This window comes from Puma concolor, chromosome D4 (genome assembly GCF_028749965.1).
Source record: "Puma concolor isolate L17-30 chromosome D4, mPumCon1.1.hap2, whole genome shotgun sequence".
NCBI classification, from domain to species: domain Eukaryota; kingdom Metazoa; phylum Chordata; class Mammalia; order Carnivora; family Felidae; genus Puma; species Puma concolor.
Genome location: NC_141679.1, coordinates 26955507 through 26981984, shown reverse-complemented (window position 1 = coordinate 26981984; position 26478 = coordinate 26955507). Strand labels below are relative to the sequence as shown.

The 26478-nt window shown below is 37.0% G+C and overlaps 1 protein-coding gene across 3 annotated transcripts in view; it reads right to left on the bottom strand.

The window, feature by feature from the left end:
- NAA35 (N-alpha-acetyltransferase 35, NatC auxiliary subunit) overlaps positions 1 to 26478 on the bottom strand; it is a 102309-nt gene that overhangs the window by 61662 nt on the left and 14169 nt on the right. For all 3 annotated transcript variants that reach the window (XM_086685118.1, XM_025931563.2, XM_086685119.1), the window contains exons 4-10: positions 23823 to 23937; positions 22461 to 22535; positions 21710 to 21877; positions 3189 to 3255; positions 3066 to 3109; positions 1784 to 1834; positions 809 to 892 (exon numbers count right to left, since the gene is read on the bottom strand). In XM_086685118.1, the coding sequence (XP_086541244.1) occupies positions 809 to 892; positions 1784 to 1834; positions 3066 to 3109; positions 3189 to 3255; positions 21710 to 21877; positions 22461 to 22535; positions 23823 to 23937 (604 nt within the window). The remainder of the gene's footprint in view (positions 1 to 808; positions 893 to 1783; positions 1835 to 3065; positions 3110 to 3188; positions 3256 to 21709; positions 21878 to 22460; positions 22536 to 23822; positions 23938 to 26478) is intronic.

Genomic DNA, 26478 nt, shown 5'->3' with positions numbered 1-26478 from the left:
ATAGAAATTAGTTTTTTACCCCTTCTTATATCTTGTAGGAGCCATTAAAAACTAACAGGAAACAATGCTGGCTTATTCTGTTCATCTTATATTTAAAAAAAAGAAAGGAAAAAAAATCGAGTTTCAGGCAACTGGAAAATTTCAACATTTCTCCTATGCTATTCATTAAGCTGAAATTAAAAAAAAAAGAAAACAGGAAAACAACAGACTTAGATCAATGGTAAAGGTTGGCTCTCTACTCACCACTTTCTAACTATCTACATATTAGTTTGTAATTGACTTCAATTAATGCAAATACACACAAAGAAAAAGTATTCACCATCTAGGGCTTACTTCTGGTTCTACACAAATCCAACAGTTAATTATTTAACTGAATGAAAGATGTCTACCTAAAATTCCCATTTTTGCTTTCTCCTTTTCAATTCACAAAACAAGACTACCCACAAGCAATTTCAGCTTCTATTATTATATCCATTAACAAGTAATATAAAATATATTTATATACCAACAACAGACACGGATATGTTATGGAGCAGAATGTAAATTCATGTGACTTTTTGAAAAAATTATCAGGGCTACTCTAATATTACATATATATGTAATATTATATATATGTGATAATATACACACACACAAATATATATAAAATCACCAGATAAAAATATACCAAATGCTCAATTCTGTATATGTGTGGTTGGGGGTGCTTTGATGGAAAAGCCTCAGAATTACTTCAATAACACACTCTATCCCCCCAAAGGGAAAAAAAAAAAAATAACCCACTAAAATAGATTATAGTTAATGCCCTTACCTCTTTCTTAGTAAAGGCTATGAGCACTGTCAGTAACACTCGAGTGAATTTCACTCTGCTGAATACTGCTAAACATTGTTGGTGCTAAAAAATAAGGACTAGAAGTTAAGAGATGCAAAGTCTGGCAAAGGAATTTCATTTTCAAATATGGTATTTTAAGTCCTAAATCTCAATGTTAATGACTTACTATATTACACACACTTTCACTTACAGTCTTTTAAATGCCTGAAAATGAGCTGCAGAAAACATAAAACCTATTCTACTGAAATAGAGATATAAAGTAAAACTTTTTTATCAATGGGATGAATTTTTCCTTAAGTCAAAAGTTACATTGATATCTCAAAAACTGAATTAGCATTTAAAATTTTTTTTTTAATATTTATTCTTGAGAGAGAGAGAGAGAGAGAGAGAGAGAGCGCGCGAACGAGCATGAGCAGGAGAGGGACAGAGAGAGAGAGGGAAACACAGAATCCAAAGCAGGCTCCAGGCTCCTAGCTGTCAACACAGAGCCCGACATGGGGCTCAAACTCACGAGCCGTGAGATCATGAACTGAACTGAAGTCAGATGTTTAACCGACTGGGCCAACCAGGTGCCCCTGAATTAGCATTTTTAACAGGAATAATAAAAAGATGCTATAAGCAGAGTCAGAAAATTAAGGATCTTGACAAAGGTTCAGCAACTTTTCATACTGTCCAAGTTCTTGAGTTTTGCCAAGTTTTGGTGTATCATCTGTAAAAAATCATTTTTCTTCCTACCTCACAGGAATACTGAAGAGATTTGAAATCATGTATTTGAAAGAGGTGTACTATCATTCTATCAAAATAAATACAAGGGAAATAAAATCCCTTGCAATGTCCAACTTTTAAAGAAATACCTTAAAAAGGGCTTCCATAAATTATAACGCAGTTCATAAAACTACAACATTAAGAGGTAGACTTCTCTGATATTATCTACCAGAAAATAAGTTCAATTACTTCTAGTTCAACTTCTGGATCTCTTTCTTCTCCTTGTCGACTTCGAGTACTCTAAAATTTTAAAAAAGGTGAATTAAAATAAACACAAACTTGTAGAAATACTAGTTTATAAATACCAAAATAAAGCACTAAGTTAATTTATTGAGTATATGCAAGAATCTGATTTTAAGAAAAATATTTGGAAGAAAAAAGCTGTATCTCCTATTTATTTTCCTATTAATACTATATACAGAAAGTTCATTTTGATACAAATTATAAAGATCATATGGAAGAGTAAGGTTAAAAACAGCAAAAGCAAAACAATGAAATAAGTAAAAGCATGTGGCACACGGTATTTCTTTCTTTTTAAAACGATGTATTAATTGAAAGTCTTGACACTAACCTCAAAACTAACCCTGTTAGAAAAAAATAGTAACCTTTATAAAAATCACATCATAAAAATAAAGTCACACTGTAAATACTGATTATTCTACACTAAAATGCAAAACCTCTCGTTTATACGTGACTGACACACGACTATTTTGACAACCGCAGGGCAGTACTATGGGAAGATCTGGCAGAAGATCAGGGTTCTAGCCCCGCACTGCCACTTCCTAGTGGCATGCCCTGTATTAATCTCAGACAGCTTACTTAACTCCTTTAAGCTGTGTTTTCCTCATCTAAAACTAGGGCATTGTATGCAACTTATTGCCTAATTCACTGCACAATTATAAATATCAACTAAGGCAATAATATATAATCACTGTGACAACCATGCTGTGTTATACGAGTGTAGAAAAACAGCAGAAATAGAACTTTTTTCCTTTTTTAAATCTCTGTGCAAACCAAATCGTCACATCATCTGGCTCAAGGATATTATTCACAGAAGGCTTTCACCAGATTTGGGGAGCCACCATTTACTGAGGTCTTCTACTGTGTTGCACACATTGTACTAGCTATTGAAGATACAAAGTTGAAGACGATAGTCCTTACCTCTGAGGAACTTAACACTCTAGAATATTAATATTTAATATTTAATATTCTTAAAACAGCAGAGTGTAATTCTAAGACACTGGCAAAAAAGTGAAACATCTTAAAGGTTACATTTTCAATACTTGAAAGGAACATTAATTCACCAGAAACTCCTCCTGTGAAGTTGTCTTCAAATTCATTGCAAAAAAGACACAGCATATATCAAGGAAGAGGGTGGTCCTCCCTTCACTAGCTGTAATCGGCTAAAGGTAACCTCACACTTAGAAGAGTTCAAAGATCCTATAGCAAAGCAATGAGAGATGGAAAATACCTTTACTCTTCTTTGCATGTCATCCTCCACATCTTTTAGCATGCCTAGAAAGAGAGACCATGAGTTTAAATGGGAAACAAATCCAAACACAAAACTTGTGAATCATCGTATAAACTGTTTTACCTGTCACTCGAAGGTCTGTCACACTGTTAGCCATTTTAAATCCATAAGTCATTGATTGAAAATCTTCCTGTACAGGAAAGCAATAATTAGGCCTTTGAGTACTAGCAAAACCTTTTATTAGATTTCTCTTACAAAATCACAATTTGCTAATATGAACACAGTAGTGAAATGTCATCAGCTTATCTATATACATCCACGTTTTCCCTATAATGTATCCTTAAAACATCATATTCTAATGCTGTCTCCATCTTTAATTGTTTGTCTTTAGGCAATTTAAATACACCTGCATTTAGTATGTTCATTTGCAAAATAAGGTTAATGCTTATGACAATATCAGAAAATAGTAATTCACACTTACGGAGTATTCTCACATTCACAAGTGAACAGTAAATACACAGAAATTACTGCTTGATAAGATTGAAAGATTTAAACAAGACTTTTAATTCAAAAATTATCAAATGCTTGTTTATACACTGTTCGGCTACAAAGGTTAAGCCTTCTCAAATAAAATTACTCAAAGTGATAGCAAAAGCACATTTCCACTCAGCCCCACTATAAAGAAAAAGTTATTCATACATGGATTCCTACCTGCAAAGTCATTTAAAACACTGCTGAGACATTAACAAATTAAGTAGTTTGCTAGACTCACTTTGAAGACTAGAAATTTAATATCATTTGGCTGATTCTATTAAGTCACAAGCTCTATTTAAAGGAATGTTTCTGTCATGTTAGAATTCTTAACACATATATAGAAGCCTAATACAATGGAATAACAGGCGTTTACAGCAGGGGCCAGAACTATAGCAGAATTTTTGGATTCTTAAAAGTATCAGTGTAATCTATATGTAATCTATATCATGTACTATAGGTTACAAACAGAAAAACAAACAAATAAACATCAAAGTCCCTGGGTTCAAAGAACTGTTAGTGTTATTACAGGACTCACAGGATTGGGACTTTTAAAAATCTCATGTTGTGTTACCAAGCTGTGAGCTTATCCTCTAGGTAAAGTTTATGCTCTACCCCTACTTGGCCACCAAATAGGATTCTCATGTTTTACACGTCTAAAAAGGAACTCTCCCAGTGTTTACCACATTGCTAAATGGCACCTTTATCCACCCATAGTTACTCTGGCTGAAAACCTTCACCTCGATTCCTCTCATTTTCCCACGTTCTGTATCAGATCATCAGAACAGATGACAGACTCAAACTTCCAATTTCTCATCTAAGCGCAGCTCCCGGCTTTCACAGCTGTCTCTAGTGAAGGCACCACCGCCTCTCACTTCCACAACTGCCTCCACACAGGGCCCCCCCTTCCATGCTTATCCCTGCTACAATTTATTCACCACCAGAAGCCGAAAGGGTTGTTTTAAAATAAGTCATTTCACATCACCTCCTACTGAAAACCTTTCAACTGTTTCCCTCCTCACAGGAAAATCAAAAATCCTACATGGACTGAGGCCCTCCATCAATCACCATGTGGCCCAGCTTCCCTCTCCAACCTCATTTCCTTCTACCTACCACTCTTCTCCACAATCCCTGCACTGCAGCCACACAGGCCTTATTATCCTTCAGACACATCAAACACGTTCTCTTCTCAAGACCTCTGTACATGCTGACCCCTCCCTACAAGGAGTTTCTTCCTAAGATCTCCAAAGCCCCTTCACTCACTGTATTCTAGCCTCTGTTCCCGTGTCAAACCTCAAAACAGAGCTTTGCACTGTGCATTCTCTTTAAAACAGCATCCCCCGCCATTCTACATGCCCTGTGCCTGCTTTACTCTTCTACATAGAACTTACCAACACCTGACGAGATGTATTTGTTTAGTGACACACTATCTGTCTCAAGGAATGCATGATCAATGACATCAAGGCTTTGTTGTATTCACTGCTTTATCTCCAGGGCTTAGAACTGTACTTGGCACAAAGTACTGTTCAAAATATATTTGTCAACTGAATGATGACCTACTGTAGGACAGGGGCTGTTTTCCTGGTCATCTTCCTAAGTAGATAAAGTTGGCTCGGGATACTTGTGGGACTGGTGGACACCGTGGCAAACTGGAGAAGACATGCTTCATCTGAAGGAAGCCAGCCACTACTTATCTTACTGAGTAATGAAGGCACAACTAGTGTTTTTCAGAACAAAAAATTAATTTAACATAAAATCCTCCAACTTTTGAATGTTACTCATTTTTTAAAAATTAAGTAGGCCAACACCGTGAAGATGAAACAAAACACACCAGTAAGCCCCATCGATGCAACGTTTTCCAAAAGGAATCATTGCATCTAAGGAAAAGCATTCACATGATAGAATACCGCAGGTCTATGTAAATAAATACTAGCCTCGGTAATGAGAACTTCGTCTAAATCACTGGAGGACTGAAGCAGACCGAGTTACATAAGCAGATGCTACCATTAAAAGATCATTCCTGAAACCTTGTAGATTTAACAAGTGCAAAAATCAAAGTGAAACCAGGGAGACAGACCAGTTACTGGACACTACCCAACAGTACAAGCAGGAGCTGATGACGATTTGGATTGAGATTATAACTGGAGGTGATGAGAGGTTGTTGAAGTCAGGATATATTGAAAAGGTAAAGCCTACACGATGTGCCAAAGACGCGAATGTGGAGTAGGAGGTAAACTTCACAATCAAGGATCATTTTCAGGTGTTTTGTCTGAGCAACTGGTATATGATGGCACAATTTACTGAGAGGGGGCAGACTTTCAGAGGAGTAGGTTTAAAGGCAGAAATGGAGTACAATTTTGATTAAGTTTATAATTTCTTTAGTTATCCAAGTGAAGATTTCAGGAAGGCACTTTCGTGAGTCTGGAAGTCAGGGGAGGAATCAGGACTAGAGACATAAATTTGGGCTTCATCAGCACAGAGTTGGTATAATATGGAGCAGAACCAGAGGACATCAACTGAAGCAGAAGGGACACAGAAGCCCAGGTGCGTTCCAGCATCTAGAGGAGCAAACACGAGATATGTGCTAACCAATGAGGAAGAAGGAAATCCAAGAGACAGCTGTATCAGGAAGATGAGAAGGAAGTATTTCAAAGAGAGGTCAACTGTGTCAAATTAAGTCAAAAGCTGCAGAGTATAAACAATGGAGTTAGCAAAATGGAGATCATTAAGGGCCTTGTTAAGACCAGTTTCTGTGCAGTGGTAGAAAAAAATGTACGAGAGGGTGAGAAGAGACAAGGAGAAAGTAAAATAAGTAAACATTAACAGCTCACTCAAGGAGTTTTTTGCACAGGGTAGCAGAGAAATGACAGTGTAGATATAAGGAGTCATGGGATCAAAGGAACTGTGGTATTTTGTTTTAAACTGATTGATATTTAAAGCATGTTTATATGCCATAAGAATAATCTAGTAGAGAAAGAGACACTAACAATGCAATACAGAGACGGGTTAATGATTGCAGCAGGCAAGAGGGAACAGAATGGAGAACACAAGTGGAGGCTGAGCTTATATTGTCAAGGATTTTCACAAGATAATTTTCACAAGATAATAGGTAGATGATGTGGGTTCCAATACAGGCTAGCATGTGTGGTTGTGAGAAGATGAGGTACTCCTACCTATGTCTGATTCCATCAAATATTTCATTAAGGTACAAAGTAAGCTGACACTGGCAACGGAGGTCTTGAGAGATAAAAGATGTGGAGAAGTCCCTGAGAGGCTATGAAACCAAGTTTACCACCGAAGTGTTGAAAGATAGGACTGTCTCTAGTGCTGAGTGCCCATCTGAGATTTGCAGTCCTAAAATTAAAGTGAGAATAGACACACAGATGTGGGTTTTCTCGAGCAGCCTTCTGCTGTTTGGGTGCAAGCAGCAAGTAGACAGATGGTTGGGGTTTTGCCATGTAAGTGACACATTATGATGAGATGAGAAGGGCAAGGGAGTTAAGGGTGTCTGAAAACGAATGATTTCACCAGCGGACCATGGAAATGAGGCCACAAGAGAGAAAGGAGCAGCATCTGGGAATCTGGGAGGTCTCTGTGGAACTGAAGGATAGCAGGAGCAGGGGAAGCCAGAAAGTAAGTGGCAGCGATCAAAGGGTAGTATTTTTGAATTCAACATCTTGAAAGTGTAGATTAGTAAGGAAAGTTTTGCCTCCCTTATCCATTTCTGAACCATTTTCTGAGGACACAATGGTGGCTGGTATGGACTAGATAATCAGGGATACAATGGCGAAACACAACCATAGCCATTATAGAGTCTGTTATCCAGTGAGAGAATTAAGGCATCTTGACAGGTACAAAGCCCCATGTTCTTTACTGTACTTTACAATACTGCCAAGATATAGTTGCAGAAAGTTATCACGGATATTCAGGGTTCTATAAAACACAGTATTTAAAACAATGCAGCACCACAAGAAAATTTAGGATGATAAAATATTTATAATCATAACTGCAGAACACCCAATACCAGTACTTAATGCCATTCCAACTAAACCAGTAATCTTGACTGTGCTAATAATATAACAGTCTAATCAAGTAAAAATGTTTTCAATCGCTTCTAAAACAACTGCAATATATCAGTTACAATTTAATATTGCTTTAAAAAATCATTTCAGAGGCTCCTGAAATGATTTGATTCATTCAACCAAATCTGAGTACCTTCTACAGACCAGATACTGAGTAACACATTAGGGCTACAAGGAAGGGTAAAATATGGTCACAGATGATTCACATCAAGACTTCAAACAATCTAAATGTCCATTAGTAAGTGCCTTGTAATTTACTGTATATACAATGGGATACTAATAAATAATAACATTATTATGTACTTACTATATGCCAGGCACTCTTCTAAAAATTTTATTGTATTAACTTTACTAACCCTCACGAGGTGGGGACTATTACAAACTACATTTTATAAATGAGGACACTGAGGCAGAGAAGCACCACACCAGTGTATAGGTGACAGAGGAAGAACACAAACTTAGGTGGCGTCAATCCCTGCAGGCTGTACTTTTTAAACTTTTATTTTGAAAAAATTTCAGAATACAAAGTCCCATATTCCTTTCCGATATTCTTCAAATGATAACATTTTACCATATTTGCATTATGATTCTCTAGATTGTTTTCTTAAACATTTGAGACTAAGTCCTACCCTGTGATGCCATTTTACCTCTAAATCCTTCAGTAAGGGGGCGCCTAGGTGGCTCAGTTAGTTACGCGGCAGACTTCCACTCAGGTCATGATCTCACGGTTCACGTGTTTGAGCCTCCCAGTGGAAACTGCTTGGGATTCTCTCTCTCCCTCTCTCTCTGCCCTCCCCTGCTTGTGCCCATGCTCTCTCTCAAGATAAACTTAAATAAATACTTGTGTGATTTTTCCAAAACAAATAATCACTCTCTTACATAATCACACTACGATGATCAAATTAGGAAATTCATGTCTCTTTAATGTGGAGCATTTCCTCCATCCTTATCTTTCCTGCCTGACATTTTGGAATAGTACAGGCCAAAGTTATTCTGTGCACATCCTTCAATATGGGTTTGCCTATGTTTCCCCAAGATTAAATCCAATTTATGTCATACTGGATAGGAATACCACAGAAGTGATGCTGTGTTCTTCATGGAGCATTGTATCTGGAGGTACATGTTGACCTGTCCTATTGTTGGTGATATTAAGTCTGGCCACTTAGCTAAGATGGTATCTGCCACGTTTCTTCACTGTAAACTACTCACTTCCCTTTGTAATTAATATATATCTTGCCAGAAGATACTTGGAGGCTAGGTACAAATCCTGTGCTCATTATACTTTTGTTCACTAGTTTTAGCATCCTTTAATGATTCATACCACAGATAATTATTCAAAACCTGTACTCTTAACATGATGTTATGCAGCTAATAAAAAACAATGAGGTAGCTCTCCACCTACATGTGTTGGTAGGTATAGAAATCTATTTTCTATTGTGTGTGGGAAAAAGTTGCAGTTTATATAATTTTATCACGTTAAATAAAATACACATGTATACATATCATTAGGAAGTATGTGAAGAAATATACACCAAATGGGTAATAGCATTTACTCTTTACCAGGCAAACCAGAACTTTAAAAAAAAAATTGTTTTTAATATTTATTTTTGAGAGAGAGAGAGAGAGACAGAGCTTGAGCAGGGGAGGAACAGAGAGGGGGACACAGAATCTGAAACAGGCTCCAGGCTCCAAGCTGTCAGCACAGAGCCCAACACGGGGCTCGAACCCACAAACCGTGAGATCATGGCCTGAGCCAAAGTCAGATGCTTAACCAACTGAGCCACCCAGGTGCCCCAAACCAACTTTTATAGTTTATTTTTGTATTAGAAATATGTTTGGCTGCAAATAAGACAAAAATCCAACTACAGTGACTTAAGTGATACACACTTCTAGCATGCCAAATAACAGGAATACCAGAAGTAATCTTTCAGCTCCATCATCCTAAGCTGAGACCATCTCAGATTTTCAAGTTTACAAAATGAAGCAGAAGTTACCTTCAAACATTACATCCATAATCAAAGAAAATGACAGAAGGAGTGGGCTATACATGCATTCATTATTCAAACTGGCACACTATTGAGAGTAAAAAGGGATGCTATTAATAACCATACAGGATAAAAGGTGCCAAGTAAGACTGTTCCATGCAAGCCAGTACGCAGACACCAGCTGTAATAGAAGAATGTGCTAAGAAGAGCAGAGAAGAAAACTGAAATCTGTATGGGCAAGTCAGGAGAGTGGGATCCAAGCCTAAAGATAAATAGGACTTTTCCCTAAATAGGTAAGGAGAAAAGACGTAAGAGCCAGAAGGAGCATACTGTGCACAGGCATGGGATAATGAAAGAGAATAGCGTACTCAGGAGCAGCTGAACAACAATATGCCACAGGGAGAAGGAAGAGGAGTAATGAATACCACAATGAAATGACAATGTAAGAGTGATCATCAAGAAGGCAAGAGATGACAAGTGTCGGCGAGGATGTGGAGAAAGAGAACCCTTGTGCACTGTTGGTGGGATTGTAAACTAGTTCAACCACTATGGAGAACAGTATGGAGGTTCCTCAAAAAATTAAAATAGAACTACCCTAAAAAAAAAAAAAAAAAGACCTATCTTATGATCCAACAATCCCAATTCTAGGTATAGATCAAAAAGAAATGAAAGCAGATAATGAAGAGACCTACGTAGCTCCCATGTTACTGTAGGACTATTCACAACAGCCAAGACACAAAAACAACCTAAGTGTCCACCAATGCATGAATGGATAAAGATGCGGTATGTATGTATGTATGTATGTATGTATGTATGTATAGACAATGGAATTCTACTCAGCCATGGGAAAAAAGGAAATCCTGCCATTTGCAACAACATAGATAGACCTGGAGAATACCATAACACATGAGTAAGTCAGAGACAGAAAAACAAACACTGTACGTTACCTCTTATGGTGGAATCTAAGAAAACCAAAATTATAAAAGCTAGTAAAATGGTGAGTAAAAGAATAAAATGGCGGTTGCCAGGAACTGGAGGGTGAGGAAATGGGAGAGGTGTTCAGGGTACATATTTACAACTAGGCGGTAAGTCCTGGATCTAACACAAGCACAGACTATAAACAAGAAAACTCTATTATAAACACTAAATGTGCTAAGAGACTAGATTTTAACCATTCCCAGCACTAGCAGAAATGATCATTATGTGATGCAACAGGTGTGAGCTATGGCAATTATACAGCGATATAAATGCATCATATCAATGTGCACTACACCTTAAACATCCACAACACTGTATGTCAAATATAACTCAATAAAACAACAAAAAGATGAGTAATAAAGTTAGGGCTGGCTCATGGACAGCGTTACTCTAAGAGGTTTTTGACTTTTATCATGTAGGCAGCAGAAAGGGTGAACTTCTGGTTAAATGCTGACTTCTACTATACCTCTTAAAATCATACTAACAATGACACTATAGGAATTACAAGTTTGAATCCCAAAGGACAAAGAGAATGGAGGACAAGAGACAAAATGCATAAGACAATTTTTGGAAGATGCAAAGTAACAGACAAAAAGTAACTGACTTATGTGAGTGAAAAAAGCTAAACCAATGCCACTCGGAAGTAAAGACAAAGAAAACTTTCAAGAATTCAGAGTTCCTGGATGGCTCAGTTGATTGAATGTCTGACTTTGGCTCAGGCCATGACCTCACAGTTTGAGTTCAAATCCTACATTAGGATTGCTGTTGTCAGTGCAGAGCCTGCTTGGGATCCTCTGTCTCCCTCTGCCCCTCCCTGCTTGCATGGGGGCTCTATTTTTCTCTCTCAAAAATAAACAAACATTAAAAAAAAAAAAGAATTAGAGGTATCAGACACCTTTGTAGACTGAGGTATGCCATCAGAAGAAGCTGATGTTTAAGGAAGGAGCTCTTAGTCTCCCTCCACCCTCACCCTACATAAGCAAGGCAATATATGCCTGTCATTAAGGTGCGTTAACACCCAGCAGCACCTGGCACATGCTAACAAATAGATAGTATCAGTCAAAGACAGGCAAACTATTTCTTACAGAGCCAGATAATATATATTTTATCCATTGCAGGCCAAGTGGTAAAGTGGAGAATATTATGTAGGTACTTATATAACTGTTTAAGACACAGAAACCGTTCTTAGCTCAAGAGCCATAAAAAACAAAGGCAACAGGGTAGGTTGGTCTGCAGGCTGTAGTTTGACAGCCTTTGGTTCACAGGACTTCCTGAGGGTTTATATGTGGGGAATGAGAGAAAGAGAAGAATCAAGGATGACTGCAGGATTTTTGTTCTACACAACGAGAAGAATGGAGCTCCATTTGCTGAGATTGAGAAGACTACAGAAAGAAGAAGTTAGGAGGCAAGGGGGAAATCAGCAACTCCATTTTGGAAACGTGAACTCTGAGACAGACATCTAAATGGAGAATGCAGAACAGGCAGTAAGCACATAGAAGTCTGAGATTTAGGGAAGTCTAAAGTCTAGGCTGAGGATATAAACTTAGGCTTCATTAGTAGAGACAGAATTTAAGACTATGAAACTGCACGAGGTCATCAGGGAAGTGAGTACAGACAGAGGTGTAAAGATGGAGCCTGAGCCACACCAATATTTAGACTGTGCTGTCCAATATGGCCATTACACAACCAATCAAGTAGTGAGTGCTTCAAATGTGGATGGTTCAAACTGAGATGTGCTGTGAGTGTTACATACCACACTTGGAATACTTGGTACCAAAAAATACAATTTTATGTTTCATTAATGTTTTTTAAATAATTATATACTGGAATATTATTTTAGATATATTGGACTAATAAAACGTTCCAAAATTAATTCCACCAATAAGCTACTAGAACATTTTAAATGATATAAATGGCTTGTATTCTGTCATCTATTGGACAGTGCTGGCCTAAAGAATGAGATGATAAACCGGGCACCTGAGTGGCTCAGTTGGTTAAACGTCCGACTTTGGCTCAGGTCATGATCTCATGGTTCGTGGGTTCAAGCCCCATGTCAGGCTCTGTGCTGATAGCTTGGAGCCTGGAGCCTGCTTTGGATTCTGTGTCTCCCTCTCTCTCTGCCTCTCCCTCATTTGTGCTGTCGACCTCTCAAAAATAAATAAATATTAAAAAAAAATTTAGGGGCTCCTGGGTGGCTCAGTTGGTTGGGCGGCTGACTTCGGCTCAGGTCATGATCTCGCAGTCCATGAGTTCGAGCCCAGTGTCAGGCTCTGTGCTGACAGCTCTGAGCTTGGGACCTGCTTCGGATTCTGTCTCCCTCTCTTTCTAGCCCTCCCCCGTTTGCACTCTGTCTCTGTCTTTCAAAAATGAATAAATGTTAAAAACAAATTTTTTTTAAATTTTTTAAAAAAAGAATGAGATGACAAACAAGAACAATCAGTGAGGCAGGAAACCAGGGAAAAAGAGCCAAGAAAATAATTTGTTTCAAGGATGGACTCCATGTCAAAAATCTGATGACCAATCAAGTTTAAGACCAAACATTAACCAACGGGTTTAGCAACACTGAGGTCTTGGATGACCATGACAATGAAGCTTTGTGGAATACCATTCAAAGCCTGACTCGAACTCGAGTGAATTCAAGAAGTCTGGCTGAAAAGAACTGAGATATGGGGCAGAAGCTGAAGTATGCCAAAAAATGGCATTTTTTTAAGATTGAGGAAGATAAGGCATGTTTGCATGCTGACAGGAATGATCCAGTACAGGGGCAAATTCATTATGCAAGGGACAGAGAGAATTACTAGAGCAATATTTCTGAATATAAGACAGGGTATGGGATCTAATACATAAGCAGAAGGGATCAACCTTAGACAGGAGAGAAGGTTCATCTGGATAGAAGGGCCAAAGAGCACAGGGCACATGTGCAGGTAGGTGAGAAGATTACTTCCATTATTTAGTGCAGCAGGAAGGTAGGTTTGCTTCAAGTGAGTAAATTGGAAACCTGAGGAGAGGGAGGGTGAACGAACCAGGGTAATGTAAGACTGCTAAGGAGCACTCATGGCCCACTTGAAGTTAGTGGTGATGAACTGAAAGTAGGAAATCAGTGTGAATGTATTTTTCTCCAGTTACACTGTGATGTGCTAGTGTAAAGGCACAGGAGATGGAGGGTTGGATTCAACTAGAATTGAGGTCCAATAAGGCAAGAGAGGAAGAGAGCTGCAAGTGTAGGCAAGGGAGTTACTGCAAGGAAGGAAGATGGTATTTAAAATCAGAAAATAGGACCAAACGGGTAATGACAGTAAAAACACAATGACATATACAATGGAGTATTACTCAGCAATCAAAAAGAATGAAATCTTGCCATCTGCAACTACGTGGATGGAACTAGAGGGTATTATGCTAAGCGAAATTAGTCAGAGAAAGACAAATATCATATGACTTCACTCATACAAGGACTTTAAGATACAAAACAGATGAACATATGGGAAGCAAAAATAATAAAAACAGGGAGGGGGACAAAACAGAAGAGACTTTTTTTAATTAAAAAAAATTTTTTTAATATTTATTTATTTTCGAGACAGAGACAGAGCATGAATGGGGGAGGGGCAGAAAGAGAGGGAGACACAGAATCTGAAGCAGGCTCCAGGCTCTGAGCTGTCAGCACAGAGCCCAACACGGGGCTCGAACCCACGGACCATGAGATCATGACCTGAGCTGAAGTCGGACATTCAACCGACTGAGCCACCCAGGCGCCCCAAGAGACTCTTATGAAGAACAAACAGAGGGTTACTGGAGGGATTGTGGGAGGGGGGATGGGCTAAATGGGTAAGGGGCATTAAGGAATCTACTCCTGCAATCACTGTTGCACTGTATGCTAACTTGGAGGTAAATTAAAATAAATAAATAAATAAATAAATAAATAAATAAATAAATAAATTGCAAAAAAAACGAACAAACAAAAAAAACAATATGATAAACTGGAGCCCAAGTAGAGATGAACCATAGGAGTCAGAATACAAGCAACCCAGAAACAGAGATGGGAGTCTGAGAATAGGATCCTTCAAACTGAGATCAGTAAAGGGTTGGAATGACCAAGTTTAAGGTATAGTCATTAGAAAGAAAACTCCTAAAAGCTTCCAAAGAGAAAACATGGGTATAAAAAATCAGGATGGCAACACTGAAATTAAGAGTCAGTAGAATAAGGCCTTCAAAATTCAGAGGAAAATTATTTTCCAACCTAGAAATCTATTACAACCAAACTTTCAATCGAGTGTGAGGGTAGGGGAGACATTTGCAAACATGTAAGTTCTCAAAGAACAATTCCCTCTCCATCTCCCCATGGAACTGGAAATACTGCACCAACCAAAGTAATAAAGAATAATAATAGAGGCATAAAATCCAGGTAACCAGAAATCTAACAAAGAGAGGGAAATGAAATTCCCAGGAGAAGGGCGAAGAGAAAACTGGAATCCCAGCTATACAGTGGACCTAGAAGGGCACTGATCCAGCCTGAACCTAGAGAACAAAGGAGCTAAAGAGGGTAATTTCAAAAAATACATAAACCGATAAGACGATCTTATGATGGGAGAGGGAGAACCAAGTACACAGAAAACTAAACAAACCAAAAAACAAGAGGCAGTTATCATTTCAAGAAAAACAAATATTTGTATGAGAACGGAAATGTACATTTACACCACTTTGGCTCATCTGTCATTAGTATTTATACAATCACAATAATGTCAACACTGATTAATGATTTAACAAAAAACTGAATTACTATTTGGATACAGGACAGGATAATATGTGAATGCTAGTTATATGCTAAAAATGTGCTGACATACCAGCTAAAAACTGCTAATATCCAGGGGCATCTAGGTGGCTCAGTCAGTCAAGCTTCCAACTTCAGCTCAGGCCATGACTTCAGGGTTCATGAGTTTGAGCCCCGCATCGAGCTCTCTGCTGTCAGCCTAGAGCCTGCTTTGGATCCTCTGTCCCCACTCTCTACCCTTCCCCTGCTCACATGTGTGTTCTCTCACTCTCTCAGAAATAAGCACTTCAAATTGTTTTTATCCAGAAATTAGAATACACACCTATTATCCAGAAATATGGAATTAACTACTGGCAAAAAGCTAAAAAAAATTTAATATTATTATGGAATGAGGAAAAAAACAGAACTATAATTTATCATTATGCATATTGTGGGGTACTTGATTTTGCATAGTATGTACAAGTACTTTTTAAACATTATTTCTAATGTTTGGTTTTTGAAAGAGAGAGACAGAGTGCAAGCAGAGGAGGAGCAGAGAGAGAGGGAGACACAGAACCCAAAGCAAACTCCAGGCTCTGAGTTGTCAGCACGGAACCCGATGCCAGGCTCGAACTTATGAACCATGAGATCATGACCTGAGCCGAAGTCGGATGCTCAACCAACCAAGCCACCCAGGTGCCCTTGTACAAGTACTTTTATTAAAATACACATAGTAGGAAAAATTTTCAAAGAGGCAAAACCAGATATGACCAAATTACCTACTTTTAAGAAGGTAACTAGTGGTCAGGTGGAGAGTGGCCTAGAGGGAAAGATTGGGCCAGAAGGAAGAGTACAGACACTCACAAGGAATCTAAACCTGAAGCTAAGAAAGGCTCAAAGTAAAGCAGGAACAATAAGAGAGAAGGAAAAGCAATGCCCAGATTCAAGACACTTGAAAGGTAAAAATAAAAGAATTCAATCAGATAACCCTATAGATACCATTCTGCAAGAATGTAGAATGCAAGTGGACCAGCGGTGTGATGGGGGAACTATGGTTCCCATTTTGTATATGTACACAGGATATTAAGAAAGGCACATCTTTAGACAAGTGAAATGTCTCCAGAAGTAAAAACAAAGCAGAGACACATCTTGAGGGCAAAATATAACAGCACCTAGAACTTCAGAAGCAGCATTTCAAACAAAGAAATGACTGGTTTATTACAGTTCATTCTTATTCATTACTAGCTCTCTTAAGAACTTTCACTAGGCAATCAATTCTTTTTCTAATTTAAAAACAAGATAAACCTATCTAGCAAATCTGAAAAGTTTATAGAAACAAGAAAACATAGGGGCACTTGGGTGGCTCAGTCAGTTAAGCATCTGACTCTTAATTTCAGTTTAAGTCATGATCTCATGGTCATGAGATCCAGCCCTCCTCAGGCTCTGTGCTGAGTGTGGACCCTGCTTGGGATCTCTCTCTCTCTGCCCCTCCCCAGCACTCTCTCAAAATAAACAAACATTAAAAAAACAGAAGAAGAAAGAAAAAACAATCTCTTCAGCCCAGGAGATTTTACTTATATTTCTTCCTAGTTTTCTTTTAATTTTACACAGTTGCTTACACTATGTGCCACTTTCCTGTTTAAAAGTATATACTCTCCTATGATTCTAAACATCATTTTCACTATCACTATGTATAATAAATTATAAATTATTTATTTAGAATTATCCATAATAAATTATCCATGGTAATAAATTATCCATAATTTACTTCAAGCATAACCTTAATGGTGGCATTTTGGTTGATGCTAACTTTGAAAACTTATTACTATTGAAACTTATCACTATTGAAAACTTATCACTATTGGGGCGCCTGGGTGGCGCAGTCGGTTAAGCGTCCGACTTCAGCCAGGTCACGATCTCGCGGTCCGGGAGTTCGAGCCCCGCGTCAGGCTCTGGGCTGATGGCTCAGAGCCTGGAGCCTGTTTCCGATTCTGTGTCTCCCTCTCTCTCTGCCCCTCCCCCGTTCATCCTCTGTCTCTCTCTGTCCCAAAAATAAATAAACGTCGAAAAAAAAAAATTTTTAAAAAAGAAAACTTATCACTATTGAAAACTTATTCAAGTATTGGGCATGAAGTGTCCATGCTTCTAATCATTTAAGGCTGAGTTCTAGAGATGAATTAATTTCACCTGTGCTAATGCACACTCCCACTATAATAAAAACCAAAATGACAACTCACTGTATCCTTACCAATACTGAATGGTCTCATTTATAAATATATTTAGTAGATGAAAAATGATCTAATTACTTTTTATTTTATTTTTTTTTTAATTTTTTTTTTCAACGTTTATTTATTTTTGGGACAGAGAGAGACAGAGCATGAACGGGCGAGGGGCAGAGAGAGAGGGAGACACAGAATCGGAAACAGGCTCCAGGCTCTGAGCCATCAGCCCAGAGCCCGACGCGGGGCTCGAACTCACGGACCGCGAGATCGTGACCTGGCTGAAGTCGGACGCTTAACCGACTGCGCCACCCAGGCGCCCCTAATTACTTTTTATTTTAATTGTATTTCTTGGATTACATAAGGCTAAATTTTAAAAATATGATGGCAATTTATTACCTTCCTCCAAGAGTAAGTTGTTTATTTTACTGCCCATTTATTCATCTGGGCTTCAGTGTTATGCTTTATTTGAATGAGAGCCTAATAAAGAAATATTTGGTTATTTTTGTTATCCAGATTTTTCTAAAAAATTTTTTATCAGCTTTTTCCTATTGGTCTTTTCCTTTACAATTTCTCCCATTTGTAAGTCCTTCATCCAGAGGATATGCAGAATTTCAATTTATATTACAAAAAATTTATTTTCATTTATTTTAAAGTTTTCTATTTATTTTGAAAGAGAGAGAGCACAGGGAAGGGACAGAGAGAGGTAGAAAGAGAATCCCAAGCAGGCTCCACACCAGCAGCACAGAGCCCAATGTAGGGCTCAAACTCCCTAACTGCGAGATCATGACCTGAGCTAAAATCAAGAGTTGGACGCTTAACTGACTGAGCCACCCAGCTGCCCCATTTTCATTTATTTTAAAACAAATTTATCCAGGCACATAATAAAAATTCCAACAGCACAAAAAAGTATATATCCCAATCCTCAAGATTCCAGTTATCTTGGAGTGCCTGGGTGGCTCAGTCGGTTAAGTGTCCGACTTTGCCTCAGATCGTGATCTCACAGTTCATGGGTTTGAGCCCCACATTGGGTTCCATGCTAATAGCGTGGAGCCTACTTGGGATTCTGTCTCCATCCCTTCCTCACTTGCGTTCTCTCTCTCCCTCTCAAAATAAACTTAAATAAAATCTTCCAATTATCTTATTTATGAAGATAAATACCTCCCATTTAAAAAAAAAGAAAAGAAAATGGTAGTAACCTACTACATACTTTTCTACACCTGACTTATTTTACTTTATTTTGGAGACCTAATCTTATTTGTATACATAAAGCTACCTCCTTTGTAAAGGGGGCACAATACCCAACTGTATGAAGGTAGCATCACTTAATGAGTCTCCTGTTGATGGACATTAAGACAGTTTCTAGACCTTAGTTACTACAAACAAAACTACAATTAATGTCCTTGCATACAAGTCTTTGTGCACAGCACAGATCTATTTGTAGAATTCTTAAAAGTGAAACTGCGGAGATAAGTCATACACATTTTAACTTATATTAATATTACTAATTGTTCTTTAAAACAGTTGTGTGAATTTATGATACCATAAAAACATATGAGTCTTGCTTACACTGGAAACCTGAGTCCTTACTAACAAATGTGGAGGGCATGCTAAACTTAGAAAATCATCATTTTACAGTGAAGATTAAACCAAGCAAATATTGATGGATGCTAAATCTAGGGGATAGGTTTTAATGAGCAGGATATTTCCAGGATCTTAAAGAGCTTCCCTACAGATTGCTTATTATATGCCAGGCTAAAAACTAACCATACAGTAATCGCAAAACACCTTGGAACAAAATAACATCACCACTGAGGGGGCCGATGGACACTGTATGCCTCAGCTGTGGCACCGGAAGGAAGACACAATATTACTTTTGTTGTATTCCAGCCAGGATTGCTTAATCTAAATGTAATCATGAGGAAAAACACACAAATCCTAAGTGAGGAACATTCCGTGAAAAAAGGCAAACCAGGAGAGGCCTGTGTTCTCCAAAATTATCCATGGTATGGAGACAAAAAAAAAGGCTGAGGAACTTCTGTGGATTAAAGAGACTAAAAAGATAGGCAACCAAATGCAGGACATGATCCTAGACTGGAACCCGTAGTATAGGGTAAAAATGCAAAGAAGGACAATGCTGGGTCACCTGACAGGAACAGAATACAGAGAAGGGACTGTTATCACAGATTCACTGAAGTTGATAACTGTGCTGTAGCTGTGTATGAAAGTGCTTCTTTCTTAGGAGATGCACACTGACAGATGTTTGGAGGGAGAACTTCAAAATGTATGCAACTTAGTCTCCAACGGTTCGGGGAAAAAAATACATAAACATGTATATGCATACACAACAGAAACTGAAGAAGTAATTTAATTGGAATAATTCATTAATAGCAGCTGAATCAAGGTGAGAGATATATGGTGTTCTTTCTGTGGTTACTATAACTTCTGATAATTTGAAATTATTTCCAAATAAAAAGGTTTTCTTAAAAAAAGATTAAAAAGAGAGAAATGATGACTGTTCATCTCTCTCTCACACACACAGCACGAGAGTACCTGTTTCTCACCCTCATCGACATAGTATAAGAAATTTCTAATCTTTGCCAATAATGGGTAAAAAAAGGCACCTCAGTTTTAATCTACATTTCTCTTATGTATCTTTTCTCATGTTTAAAGGCCATTTTATTTTCTGTAAACTATTTTCTGACTTTTAACAACTTTTTACACTTAAAATATTTCATTGATCTGCAATTTATTTTGATGTTGTTATAGACTGAATGTTTGTGTCCCTCCAAAATTCCTGTTAAGTCCTAACACCCAATGTGATGGTATCTGGTGGTAGGGCGCCTTCTGAGAGATGATCAGGCCATGAGAGTAGAGCCCTATGAATGGGACCAGTGCCCTTGTAAAAGAGATCCCAGAGATCTCCCTTACACTTTCTGCCATGTGAGGACACAGTGAAAAGATGGCCAACTATGAACCAGTAGTCAGGCCTTCACCAGACACTGAAGCCGCTGGTGCCTTGATTGTGGACTTCTTAGCCTCCAGAAATATGAGAAATAAACTTCTGTTGTTACAACAACCCAAAAGATTAAGGCAGATATAAAATGATGATAAGTTAATTCTCAAGGGTGCTAACCAACTGTCCGAGTACTATTTGCTAAATGAATCCTTTCTCTGCCCTAGGACTAGGATTTTTGATGTCCTTTTGGGCATACGTTGAGAATGTAAGTATTTAATAATTTGTGTATCTCTTCTCATTAACTTAATCTTTTTAAAATTTTCACTCAAATGTGTAAGATATTCCATAATGATACCCACAGCAATTAAAATAGGTAGTTAAGTAACAAATAAGTGTATAAAAATAGGCGGTATTTCATAGACAACTCACAAGCCATATATTTAAATGTGATCATATTAGCTATATATTTAATTATTCTCACATATATAAATTTAGAAAAGCTATACATTGTATACACTGAACCACTGTAGGAGACTAAAATATTTATTTTGGATTAGTAACAGTGTTAAAAAGAAACATAAGTTTCAACAAAAGGAAGAATTAAAAAAATAATTACTTATCAATAATTTTAAATACTATCGCATTTCTCCATAAAATTTCTCATAAGGAGAAAAAAAATCTTTCTATGTCTAAAACTTAAAACACTTCCTAAGGGCAAGGTACTTAGTATAAACTGGAAGAAAATATTTATATCCTGAAATATTTTTCATACCTTTGTTTTCCTTAGCTCCCTATTATCCAAAAACTGAAAGTACAACACTTCTGTGTTATAATTTTTAAGAGACTTGAGGCTGTGTCTTCATAGTCTTTGTGAATCCCCATAATATTCAGAACAAAGTACTCTCTCAGCACATAATGGATACTCAACAAATGGTACCAACAGAACGAACATACACTAAGATGAAAGTTTTTTCTTAGAACTGGATCATTTCAGTCAATATATCTGTAAACAGCATAGCATCACTTTTAAAAACTGTTTTTAACTACATGTATCAATAAAAACATGTATCATATAATCATTTAAATACATCACAATAAATAAAGTGGTCAATGAGTTTCAGGAATTCTTATATTACAAAATCTTACCTCTTCAAAAACAGCAGCTTTATTTACTTTTTCCCTTGCAATGTCACAGATTTTCAGAATTCCCAGAGCAAAAGCTTTCATGGCAGGATCTTCTATAAAGTCTGGATTATGAATGTAAAGGCACGTGAATACTGTCTGTGCCAAGGAATGGCCTTCTAGCCAGGTTATCTATAAAGAAGTAAAAGAATGTATATGTTTAAGATGACACAGAGGGTCTGCAAAGTCTAAATAGATCCGACAGTCAAGGGCTAGAAAGCCACAGACCCAAATAAATATATAATTAACCACAGGATTTCAAAGATGATTAAAAGGAAGCTAAGAAAAGACAGAAGAATTACAATTCACTTTCACTGACTAAAGTCTTTCAAAAATCATACACCGTAAATATGATTAGCTATCTAAGGGAAACATGCTTATACAGAATTCAGTGTGCAATACATTTGGAGACTAATGGAATTAGAATGCCACCTTACATAGAATCTAAAAGCAATCAATTCCACAGTGGAGTCAATAAAAATCCATTAAGTAGGGAATTCACAATTTTAGAACTAACCAGGTGCTTAGCCACTCCTTTAACTCTCCTTTTTCATCCTCACTACTATTAACTTAGTCAAGAGCATCACACCTCCCCTAGATTACTGCAAGAAACTGCACAATGGTTTTCCTACCTCTCTTCTCTAATTCAATTCTCCCAACCAGAGGGAACTTTCTAGGAAGTCACAGTTTTTAGATTAACCAAGTGTACTCTTACCAAACAGCAAAAACAAGTATCCATTATTCCTATCAATTCAGGCAAGGTGAGGTCTTTAATTTTAATGGTGCCATCCTAAAAGAGGAGAAATAAGACATATGAGAAGTTTTTATAAAAGTTATAGTTTCTATGTCCAGTAGCATTTTGGCCTCCAAAAATTAAATACTTAAAAAATAATAATTCTAGAACTATATCATCATCTGATAAAAACTAAAATGCCAAATTAACTCTGTATTCTTGAAATATATCTTAAATAGATCTTCAATACAAAAAAATCAAAGCCTCTTAATTTGAAAAGAATAAAGGCCTTTATAAACAAAAAGTTAAACAAGTATTTAAAAACACAGTTCAAATTAGTTTTAAGCATTAATAAATATGAATCATTTTAACGGATCAAAAGTACTTAGAAAAGTAAACATTTTTAAAAACCCTTCCCTTGGGGTGCCTGGGTGGCTCAGTTGGTTGAGCATCCGACTTTAGCTAAGGTCATGGTCTCACGGTTCATGCGTTCAAGCCCCACATTGGGCTCTGTGCAGACAGCTCAGAGCGTGGAGCCTGCTTCGGATTATGTGTCTCCCTCTCTCTCTGCCCCTCCCCGACTTCTGCTCGCTCTCTCTCTCAAAAATAAAAATAAAAAAAAATTTTTAAAAACCCTTCAAGGTGATTAATTTTACTACTTGTAAATTTTATTTAAATATCCATTTATTTAGCAAATCTTTCTTCATAAAATATGCAAAATTAAACTCGGTGGCAACTGTGAATGAATTTCTAAGTCAATCCTCACAGAATGAATTTCAAATTCACAACCACAAGCATTCTGCTTAGTGTGTTAATATATAAAACTTGGGGCGCCTGGGTGGTGCAGTCGGTTGAGCGTCCGACTTCAGCCAGGTCACGATCTCGCGGTCCGGGAGTTCGAGCCCCGCGTCAGGCTCTGGGCTGATGGCTCGGAGCCTGGAGCCTGTTTCGGATTCTGTGTCTCCCTCTCTCTCTGCCCCTCCCCCGTTCATGCTCTGTCTCTCTCTGTCCCAAAAATAAATAAACGTTGAAAAAAAAAAATTAAAAAAAAAAAATATATATAAAACTTAATGGCTTAACCAACTACCCTGGTATTTGAATATATACTGAAATGCTTTAAAAAAGTAGTAAACACACACACAAATTTAGTGCCAGCTTGTAATGAAGACCTTTGAACACTTTACAGACTTCAAAAAAAAAGATAACTAAAGCTTGTAACTAAGTTTTGTTTATGTACCTGAGATGCTTGTAAAAAAAATTGTATTTTAATATGCCAAGTTTGATGGGCACTGTTTTAACATGTGGAATAACAAATGATAAAACAAAAAGCACAATGGTATTTACCTTGATAGCTTGTTCAAAATTGAGAACTTTTCGATTAACTTGGTTTCCAATCATGCCAGCATCCATCTTGGGATCCATCATTTCAATGGCAGACATGGCTTCAAAAAGACCAAATCTGCAAACAAAAAAATTGACCCCACAAATTGTTTTGAACCAGTAAGTTTACCCAGATTCCCTCAATGATATAATAATTATAGTACTTTAAATATATAGTGTTCTATATATTTAGTCTTCCCAATTTGCTAACACTTCTATTTCAATTAAATAATTTCCCTCTGGGGCACCTGGGTGGCTCAGTCAGTTAAATGTCCAGTTCAGGTCATAATCTCAGGGTCGTGAGATTGAGCCCCACTGTCGGGCTCTACACTGGACATGGAGCCTGATTAGGATTCTCTCTCTTCCTCTACCCACTTCTGGCTTATGCATGTATGTAACTCTCTCGCAAAAAAAAAAAAGAAAAAAAATTTTTAAATTAAAAAAATTAAATAATCTTATTTTAACATAAAAATTCTATGTAGTGGTCAAATTATTTGCATACACTGTGCAGGTGAAAAAACAAAAGTTGTTTTTTGTGTTTCCTTAAAAAGGTTGCACATTAGAAATTTTGGAAAAAAGATCAACTGATCTATAATGGATTTCACTTTGCCTTCTTTAAATGGTTTTCTCTACTTAATATTTAGAAAGTTGTATTGGAATAATCATTACCAAATGTAATTTTTGATTTATTTTCTTTATATCTTGAATAATAGGAATAATGCAGCACATTACCATCTACAATGCCCGAAGTTCTGGCAGTAACATAATGAAAAATAATCCAGGAGTCGTGTTAACTTGTATCTGGTATTTATGGCTTATTAGCCATATAAACAGATAGTTGTGGTGCACTGTGGACTGGTTAGTGAGTATATCATTAACAGATATGCCTTAAAAAATGGGACAGGAACAAGAAAAGCTTAAAAGAAAGTCTGATAGGTGATCAAGCTACTGACTTCACATTTTGCTTAGTCTAAGCTATTAGACTACCAGGAAAATAAAGACATTACCTTGTTACAATACATCATTTCCTCTTAGAAAAGCAGCAAGACATTAAAACCAGCTTTAAGGAGACAAACTCTTCCCTTCAATCCCTCAAATCTCTCAATGCTTCAAGATAATCTGACAAGATGAGTATGTTATTATTGAAAACAACTCTAAACTATGCTAATCAAAACCCAAATAGTATTTTTCAAAGAGCTTGCCAAGCCAAAACAGAAAATATGCAAAAAATGGAAGAGAATTCTTTCAACAAAAACGGTATTCACCAAATATCAAAGATACTATAAGACATAATAATTACAAACATTCTAGAACACACAGATCTATAGAAAACAGTCTAAACCCACATTTCTGTAGGAATTCTATATGATACAGAATTTCAAACTAATGAAAAATAGTGGATTAATCAATAAATACTGCTGAAACAAGTGGCTAACCATCTGGAAAATGTGAAATCTTTGATTCACACAATTTTAAAAAGTAAACCCAGGCAGATTTAAGTTCTATACCTAAAACAAGCAAACAAACAAAAGATTTCAATAATTTTTGAATTTCTGAACAAAAAAAAGATTTTCAATAATTTCAAAAAACTATAAAAGGAGAAGCTGATGTATGCAATTGTGTAAATATTTTAAATTTACATGCAATGATAATAAACCATAGTTAAAACACCATAATTATCTAGAAAGGGTATTTTTAATATAGGTAATTTTTAAAAAGTTGTTATCCAGAATACAACTGATTCATACAACAAATAAGGCAACTAGTCCAAAGAAAAAGAAGCAAAGGACAGGGGCGCCTGGCTGGCTCAGTCAGTGGAGCATCCAACTTCGGCTCAGGTCATGATCTCACAGCTTGTGAGTTCAAGCCTCGCATCGGGCTCTGTGCTGAGAGCTCAGAGCCTGGAGTCTGCTTCGGATTCTGTGTCTCCCTCTCTCTCTCTACTCCTAACCAACTCACATTCTGTCTCTCTCTCAAAAATAAACAGACACTTAAAAAAAAAAAATTTAAAAAAAAAGAGGCAAAGGACATGAATGGACAATTCACAAAAGAAAAAAGTGTATATTTATAATAAAAGTGAAAAGCTGCTCAAATTCAAATGTAATCAGGCAATGCAAAACAAAACAATGAGGAATTGCTTTGGCCACTCAGAAAGCTTAAAAAATATACTTAGTTTACTCTCATATACTGTTGGTGGGAGACTGATACAGACTTTTTTTTAGTAAAGTTTGGCTGAACCTATTAAAATCCAGTCATTTGATTTCTAGGCTTCCATCCTAAAATATATTTGCACATGCCTACAAAGAGGTTTGTATAAATTAAATGTCTTCAATTTTCCCATGTTACTAATCCCATGTTCCCATGTTGCAATCTAAATGTCCATCAATAGGGATACTGCAGAATAAATTATGGTATAATCACTGTAAAATACAAAGCAACAGTTAAAATGAACGAGGTATAGCTTATATACTAACATGGAAAGATCTCCGAGATACACTGAATGGGAAAAGAATTTTCAAAATAATACATACTGTAGACAGGAATTTATAATCAACTATTTTTACAGATTTTATTCATATATATATTTTATAGGTCCAAAAGGACATGCAACAATCTCATA